Source organism: Galeopterus variegatus, unplaced genomic scaffold (genome assembly GCF_000696425.1).
Source record: "Galeopterus variegatus unplaced genomic scaffold, G_variegatus-3.0.2 Scaffold9161, whole genome shotgun sequence".
Taxonomy (NCBI): Eukaryota; Metazoa; Chordata; class Mammalia; order Dermoptera; family Cynocephalidae; genus Galeopterus; species Galeopterus variegatus.
This window is the reverse complement of record NW_007735272.1, coordinates 30515-39430: the sequence shown is the minus strand read 5'-3', so window position 1 is coordinate 39430 and position 8916 is coordinate 30515. Positions and strand designations below refer to the sequence as shown.

Genomic DNA, 8916 nt, shown 5'->3' with positions numbered 1-8916 from the left:
ACAGCATGTCTCATATTGTCTATCAGTCTTATCCTGTGGATCACATCCCATCCTACCAATATTTTCCCAGGACAGGACATTCATTTGAACTTAGTCTCTCCCAACTATGCAGTTCTCACGGTGGCCTCTTGACTTCTCCTCATTCCGTGACTTTCAACACCCTGTTCTGGGAGTGTTGGAAAGGGCCACAGATGAAGGGAGAAACCCAAGTGTCTGACTCTAGAGAGAGGATGGCCCCAGTGGCTGGCAGAGCAGGATGTTCTGTAAGTGAGAACTCTGTCCAGGTCAGGCCATAATTTTATGGTCCAGGGCGAGGACAAGGGGCAGAAATATTAGTGGTGCTGACTGTGCCTCGTGGTCCCCACAGGAGAGTGACAGTGAAAAGCATTGGACTCTATCTTTATTTCATGTAAACATTGAGCCCCTGGTGAAATGAAAGGCCAGGGCAAAGCACACAACCCAGGTTACTGGTGAAAGAAGGGGAGTAGTCAGGGCCAGGAGGGTGCGCTCCTGGGCCTTAGAAACAACTGTGATGACACTCAATTCACGCCGTGTCATTCCCTCCCCCCACACTCCTCTCCCAACACAACTGCCAGATGGACGTGGCTGGAGGTCAGAGGTTATTCTCATGAGTCCATGGGTCTAGGCTCCAATTGACCTCTGCGTGACAGCGAACAGGACAGTGAAGACCAGGCTCTTAGTGAGAAGACAACAGGCCACAGGAACGACAATGCTAAACAGAGGGATCCTGCGGAAAGAGAGGAGATTGAATGCTGATGACCCGCACTTGAGTCTTCATGAAATTCCTTCATGTCCCCATCTCATCTGCGTAGGTCCTTCCAGCACCTTTCCCATGCAGTCTGGCCATGTGCATTTTAGTTCGTCCCAATTCCTAAAACTACTGATTAGAAATATGTTTAGTAGAGAGTGCAGGGCCCATGTCCAGTAGAGCACCAGGATACCTCATGTTCCTCCAACCCTCTTGGCAGAGCAGCAGGCAGAGAGGGCACCTGGGGCCAGGACACCTGGTCCCTATTCTCAGCATGATGGCCTGCTTCCTGAGATAGTCACCTCAACTCTTTGGAATCCAACCCTAGTGAAAATCCCATCATGAACTTTATAGATTTTAGCAAAATGCTTCTCAAAGTCCAAATAACATCAATAGAAATCATAAGAAATAGAAATGAATGAAGGCCCTTGGCCTGTTGCACCAGCAGACGTGCAGGTAGATGGGAACACAGGTGCTCTGCACCATGACACACAGGGACAGAAAGAGAGGCAGGAGCAGTGGAGCACACAGAAGGCCAGATACGGAGGAGCTATTGTCATGTGAGAAGTCAGCATCTAAGGAAACCGGCAGCCAGTAGGTGAGGCAAGGATTACTTCCTAAACAGTCTTGCGGTATCTGGATAGCAATATGAAGAAAAAGTACGTGTATCTACAGTTTATACTATGAGGCAAAATAAACTCTCCCCCCCACCATCACCATGGAGTAAAGAGTTAAAGAAAATGGAAAAAGAAACAAAACAAGAAACACTCAAAAGTCACCAGGAAATAGAATCAAGCACAATTAAGGAATAAAGCAAATCAATCATTTAATAATGAACACACTTGCCTATACAAAATTTAAAAGTGAATGCACAAGCTAGCAAGAGGGTAATAACGTAAAGGTGGTGGAAAGTGGCAAACTTCGCTGAAATCCCACTCCCAGCCTCTGGCCCTGAGCTGTATCCAAGGGGACTACATTCCCAAGGCTGTCTGGTCAAGCTCAGTAACTGTGGTGCTGGTGGGGGAGAGGGGAGGAAGGGGGCAGTGGGGCAGGAAATCCTGTGTCTCTTGCACCCCTAGTGGTTGCAGCAGCGCCCTCCACAGTGCCAGCTCTGCCCTGGCTCCAGCCCTGCTGCCTGAAGATCCCCGCTTCTGGGCCTTGCTAATGCCACCTCTCCTGCAAGCCTCTCCTGCAAGTGCTCGGCCTCATCGCCTCAGAGCCTCTTACCATTGTCATGCACCCAGCTCAAGAGGCAGGGGTGCATCCACTCCCCACGGACCAACACCTGCATCTCTTTCAGGGGCTGCACCTAACCAATGACTGACAATGTGGGAGTACAAATACTCCAGCTCTCCTGTCCCTAACAGGGACAACTCTGGGTGGGACCCACAGGTCCCCAGAGCCCCCTTGCAGGACTGAGCCCAAGTCACCCCAAGGAAGCTGGGCTTCCTTCCCTTTCCAGTCCTACCTCCCTAATGGCTTTGCCAGGCATCAGTTCCTGCAACATTCTAACAAGAGAGTTTTCCTATGTCTGCTTCTGGGGAACCCACCCTGAGACAGGGTGACAGTGGCTTCCTCCACAGTGCCTTACTACTACCCCCAGGTTGGGGTTTCAGCTCTTCTATCACCTGAGCAAACAACTCTCTGTATTAAATTCCTTTTTTTTTTTCAAACAGCTGGAGTGGCTTCTGTTTTCCTGACTAGACTCTGAATGACAGAAGAGTTCATTTTATTTAATAAATAAAATTAACAGATGAAAGAGGTACAGCCTCTAGTAGGAATGTGGACAAAGATTTTGTACTCTCAGTTTACGTATTGGAAAATGAAAGTAATGAACAAAGAAAAACGTTGTCTCTCACTCAATCATTCATTTAATTTATTCCACAAAGATTAATGAGCACCTACTATGTACCAGGCACTTAGGCTGGTATCAGCGAAATAATGTAAGGGGAAAAAAGGCTCTGCCTCTACTGGCAGGGAGCAGGAGTCCACATTAACAGAGAAATTAAAGCAGGTACCTCTTCGCATCTATTTAAGCAGGAAATGTTTTTAAAACTCAATTCATGTTGGCAAGCCTACACTGATACTGCTTCACTTATACACATGGATCACACTGCAAACGGTTTCCAATGTTTTGGAATACCATTTATGTATGCTATATATACACAGAATGATATAAATGTTCAAATTCCCTTATGGGAAGGCCGGCCCGTGGCTCACTTGGGAGAGTGTGGTGCTGATAACACCAAGGCCCCGGGTTTGGATCCTATATAGGGATGGCTGGTTGGCTCACTTGGGAGACGTGGTGCTGACAACACCAAGCCAAGGGTTAAGATCCCCTTACCGGTCATCTTTAAAAAAAAAAAAAATTCCCTTACGGAAATTTTGTTTGAATAAACAACTAAAAAATTAAAAAAAGACATCTGCAAGAGTACGTTCATCTCAGAGCTCTCAATACTATAAAAAATGAAAACAATATCAATGGCTAAGAACAGGCACATATTATGTAAGTTATTGATTTTCCAAATGATAGAAAACTATCAGTAACTGCAGTCATTGAAATTATAATTATGAAGACTAAGTAGCAACATCAAAGAATAATGTTAACAGGAAAAATAATGAAAATGTTTATAATTAGAATTACTACTTTGTTAAAATATATATAAACATGAATAAAGACTAGAAAAAATATAGAGAAAAAAGTCAGGTTAGATTAGTGAGAATATGGAAGAATATTTCTTTCCCTGTTAATTCAATATTTAATGATAGACACATTCCAAGATGAATTAACATTTAATAATAACTGCAAAGAGAGTGTGCATGCCAAGTTAGTGATTCTAAACTTTGCCTGAACATTAGAAATCTCCCGAAGATTCTATACAATATTCTGAGATTGGCTCCACCTGCAGAAATTCTGATTCTATTGGTCTGCAATAGGGCACATGCATCAGTATTAAAAACAGACAAAGCAAAGCAAAAACAAATACTACAGGGAATCATAACATGTAGGTACTGCTGAGAGCTATTGGGCCAGGTGATCTCTTCCAGCTCCAGTCTACTAGCTTCCCTGCTGTATTGACAAGGACACTGAAGCCAGAGAGGGCTCCTGACTTGTTCAAATCACACAGTCTGGCTGACACTGGGATCCAGGTCCTTCACTCAGAGTGTTTTTTCCACTACACCATCAGGCCCCCAGGGTTGGCTGAGGTCCATTGGAATTCAGCAAAGATGTTATTTCCCTCTCCTTACAACTCCGGTGTGCAAGGAAACAAGGAAGGAACTGGGGAGAATGGCAGCCTGGCTGACAGCTTCCTCCTCACCCTATCACCACCTCCTTCCTCTCCTGGGAATTTCCACCCGGACTGGGGTGACTAGTTTGCTTCCACTCCACCCTTTTCTATCCCTCACTCGCCACATCCTCTTAGCACATAGACTGGGGAACAAAGAGCTCAGTGTCCAAACCAGGAGCCCAGAGGTTTGGAAACCATACCTGAAGACATCTGCAACATTTGTAACATCTCTGGGGCCAGGAGATGAAATGACAGCAGTTGACATGGGTGAGGGCTTGGTAATGAGTCTGGGTTTGGTATAGAGCTTGCTCATGGTCGTGATGGTGGTGGTAATCTCAGCCAAATTCTGGGTAGAACTCTCATGGGAGGCAGGAGTATCTGAATGATCTGCAAGAAGACACATTGGATGGATGGATGGACAGATGGATAGGATAGATGGATGATGAATTGGGAGAATGGGTGGGTATATAGATGGTTGGATGGATGGATAAATAGGTGGATGAGTGGATGGATGGATAGGTGGCAGGGAAAATGGAACTGAGGAAGGAAAAGAACATGGCTATTTAAGAAGAGAGATTTTCTTTTGCTAAAACCAAAGAAATAGTATGGTGTCAGCCTGGGTCTGAGTCAGGAGGAAGGAAAAAAGGAAAGAAGGAAGGAGGGAGGAAGGAATAAAGAGAGGGAGGAAGGAGGGAAGAAGGAAGGAATTTTCAGGCTGTGTTGTTGGAAAGGCATTTGCCTACTATTCTTCTCCAATCCACATGCCACCCCTTCTCCAAGAATAATTCCCTCATTACCTTATGTCACTCACTTCACCTTTCATTCACTTGTACCTGCAGCATACTGCTTTACAAGTTATCTTTTATTAATACATTGCATACGTACCTTGTCTTTCTTAGGCTTACAGTTCCTCTTCTACTAGGAACTTGAACCTGACTCTGTTTCCTCTGCCTTCCTTAGTTCATCCAACCAGCATCTACTGAGGGCTTACTATGTGCCAGAAACTACATTAGTTGCTGATGATACAGAGCCCAGCAACACACAGGCTCTTCCCTCAAGGAGCTCAGAGATTAACAGGGGAGACAGATGGGTAGTGTTGTCTACAAGAGGGACACAAAGTGAACTCTGGCCCCAAAAATGGGAGCCATGAACGGCAGCATCACATCACCTGGGAAGCTAATTAGAAATACAGACTGTTGGGACCCACCTAGACCTATTGAGTCAGAGTCTGCATTTGAAATAAGATCCCCAGATGGTTTGTTCCCACAGTAAGGTCTGAGATGCACAGCTTTAGAAGTGTACAGGAGGGCTACCAAATGCATCCTCACAAGAGAAGAATGGATCACAGAAGGTTTCCCAAGGACGTGACTTCTAAGTGGAGACCTGAAGATGAGACTAAATTACCCCAAATCAACCACTCACCTTTTACCGTATATCACTTCCTACAACAGCACCCCAAATTAGGCTCTGCTACCCAAGAGGAATCCCACTCATAGAAGCTCCTACTTACAATTGGACCAAATGCCTCTCAAGGACCGCACATTACATACAAGGTGCTTCTGGGAGAGGGACAGGCTGCTGAGAACCCTGAGCCACCGCTCTGCTGGTTCTACCCCCATCTTCACCTGGCCTGCCTCTCTCCACCCTCTACCCTCCCAGCCACCCACCCACCCGCAGGTCACTCACTCTTGGTCACCACCAGGCGGACTGGATGGAACAGGATTTGAGGTTCCCTGGGAGGATGGTAGATCACACAATGATATAGTCCCGAGTCCTCCACTTGGAGGTTGGTCATTGTGACATGTAGTGCAGACTCTGTGGGTACATCTTTCAGCATGTACTTCCCCACTTGGACTTGACTGGGCTTCCCTGAAGTCTCCTCTGTGTGTACCAGTGTCCGGATCTCCCCTCCCTCCATCAGCCTCTGCCAAGCCTTCTTGCTGTGCATATATTTCCCGTTATTGAAGGGACAGAGCACGGTCAGGGTCTGCCCCTCTGCTAGGACACACTTTTCCTCCATTGATTCAGCTGCCTCGCAGAGTTCTGTAAGCAAGGAATCAGAGTTAGGCATGTGAGGAACAGTATTGCTCTCTTTGGAGAGGAAACAGTTTTCCTCTCCAGTTTTTCGTGAACAACCATTCATTTTTCAGATGAAGTCCTCAAGGCCTCCAGAGGAGATGCAACTTTCCCTGCAAGCCAGTACTAGACCTCAGATCTTTCCACTGTGAAGTAGTTTTTTTACTACAAGAGCTAGACTGCATATAGTCAACAAAAATCAAATTTGATAAATAATCACTTTGAGAGGAAGAAATTGCCTGACAAGACAGAACATGGGTTGTTGTGCTAAGACTGTGAGTGGCTGGGGCACGATAGGAGGGAAAGATTGGAGAGAGGGCTGTGCTGGGTGAAGAGTGGATGCAAAGAATGATTCTAGCAGAGAGTGACTCCCCAGGACAGCTCCAGGAACTTCCTCTAAGTCAGAGCAAAGAGGTGAGTTCAAGACACCATTGAACCAACAGTGAGGAAGCCGTCTGGAGGGCGTGGTGGACACTGGTATCTGGCTGTGCAGCATGCGTCTCCCTTCCTTGGGCAGCAGAGCACCTCTTTCTTGGGGGAGCCATCCTGCGTGGCTCTCCTGATGGGACTGCCCCATTCTCAAGGACAGAAATACAACATAGGCTTAGCTGAAGTGCCTCATCACCCTGCTTGGGTCACACTGCTTGGTTTAAGAATGGACACATGGCTGGGGCTGGGCCAATAGAATCCTCCCTGAGACTGCTGTTGCCATTAAGAAAAATCCTCTTTCTTGCCAGAGTTGATAGGTCAGTGGGCTGTGAAACTTCAGTAGCTATCTTTCCACCATGTGGAAATAGGCTGCCTGAGAATGAGGTCGAACAGAGGCAGAAAGAGAGAGAGAGAGAGGGAGGGAGGGAGAAAGAGATGGAAGGAGAGAGGGGGAGAGAAAGAGAGACAGAGATCTGACGATGTTACCTGAGTCATGGACTCAGCTGTGCTCCAAACCAGCAGCCCTGGTACTCCCCAGTTACCTGGGCCAAGAAATCCCCCCTCTTATTTTTGTTGTCAAGGAGTCCCAGGAGTGGTTCTCCACTGAGGGCTATTTTAGCCCCCCTAGGGACACTGGCCAATATCTGGAGACATTTTTGGTTGTTTTAACCAGGGGTGGTGGTGGGAGCTACTGGCATCTAGTGGGTAGAAGCCAGGGGTGCTGCTACGCGACCTAACTGTGCACAGAACAACCCCACGGCAAAGAATTGTCCCACCTAAATTGTCAATAGTGCCAAGTTTGAGAACCCTGGATTACAGGGACAATAGTTTCAATCACACTCTTGGAGGTTGAAACAGGTTAACCTCCTAGAATTGGGAATGATCTTCTGGTCCAATCCAGGAAAGGCTTGCTGAGGGGAGACCACGCAGAGCGGATGTGAGAAGATCCAGGTCTGTGTTCAGTGGGACACGTGGGGCTCTCTATGTTTACTGAGGGACTACAGTTTATCCACTCAGGCCTGGGATACCAAACCATAGGCTGGACAGTAGTGCTCGGCCAAACTGTGGGTCACTGCACTACCTACAGATACCATTGCTGTTATTAACACTACTACTGCACACACGCACTTTAATCCATGGGTGGTAGCTCTGGGAGGCCCCAGTGAAAAATGTCAAGAGCTGCCCCTTTGGTAGAGCCCCTCATGTCCACGCCAGGATGGGCCAACAGCTCCCGCAGGCCCAGACTCCCTCAGTCTGACTGTGGGATGATCCAACTCAGGAACTCTTGAAGATTTTGAAGGTGAAACCTGGCTGGCAGGCCAATTCTTCTGGGACCAGAATTCGGTTTCTAAGAAATCCTTGCAAACGGGCTTCCTGCCTCTCCAAGAGACAGGTGAGCAGAGGCTGGGGGTTGTCCTAAGCCAGGTTTGGTTCCCTCATTTGTCACCTCCAACCAGACCATGGCTGAGAGCCTTTTCTGTGCTGGGCACTGTGCTGGGTTCTGTGAGAGATACATGGGTTCTGCCCTTAAGTTGCCACCATCGAAGCTCTAACCTCTTAAATTAATGTTACAGATAAATCTTATTTGACAGCTCTCCAGGGAAGGTGGGAGTTGCAGGTGACCGAGTCTGTTTACAACTTGCCTATCTATTAGGAAAGGAGACAGTAAGAGACAAATGCTGAAGCGCTGAATGTGCACCATTATAACAAATTGATTAAAAAGGAAAACACATACCATCTATTGAGCACTATGTGCTAGGTGCTTTAAAGACTGTCTTATTCTTTATAAATTAAGAGGTTGACACTGTTATTCTTCCCATTTTATAGATAAGAAAACCAAAGCACAGAGAGGTGAAGAGATTTGCCCAAGGTCTCACAGTAGTAAGTGGTGGAGTCATGATTCAAACCCACGGAGTGTGATTCCAGAGTCAGCTCTAAACCACTAGCTACACTGTCCCACACAGCTGTCTGACAGCCCAAGCGTGCATAGGCATCTAGTTGGAAGGAGCTGTTAGGCTAACTCCTAACCTACCCCCACAGGGCACAATGAAATACGTACCGCTGGTTTTCCTCTCACACCAGTGCACAACCTTCAACCAGCCATTCTGAAGGAACCGTCTCTCAGTTCTTCTTCAGAAAAACATGAATAAAACACGAGGTAATGCACTGGCCCATGAGAATGTAACTCCCTCCTGCCCACCTGGATTATCACGCCAGCTCCAAAGAGACCCAAAGCAACATTTGTGTGCAGGCTCTGCAAGGCTGTTGTCCTTGACCTTGCTCAAGTAGTGGTCCCAGGGAAACACCCTCTCCCTGATCTTCAATGTCTTTCCAAGGCAAGCCTTGCTTCAA

The 8916-nt window shown here is 47.0% G+C and overlaps 1 protein-coding gene across 1 annotated transcript in view; it reads right to left on the bottom strand.

Moving 5' to 3' along the window:
- Window positions 1–387: 387 nt before the first annotated feature.
- The window catches only part of LOC103609086 (triggering receptor expressed on myeloid cells 1-like), a 9917-nt gene continuing 1388 nt past the window's right edge, over window positions 388–8916 (bottom strand). Inside the window, exons 2-4 of the mRNA XM_008593457.1 lie at window positions 5746–6102; window positions 4260–4446; window positions 388–748 (exon numbers count right to left, since the gene is read on the bottom strand). Of these exons, the coding sequence (XP_008591679.1) occupies window positions 643–748; window positions 4260–4446; window positions 5746–6102 (650 nt within the window). The 3' untranslated portion in view covers window positions 388–642. The remainder of the gene's footprint in view (window positions 749–4259; window positions 4447–5745; window positions 6103–8916) is intronic.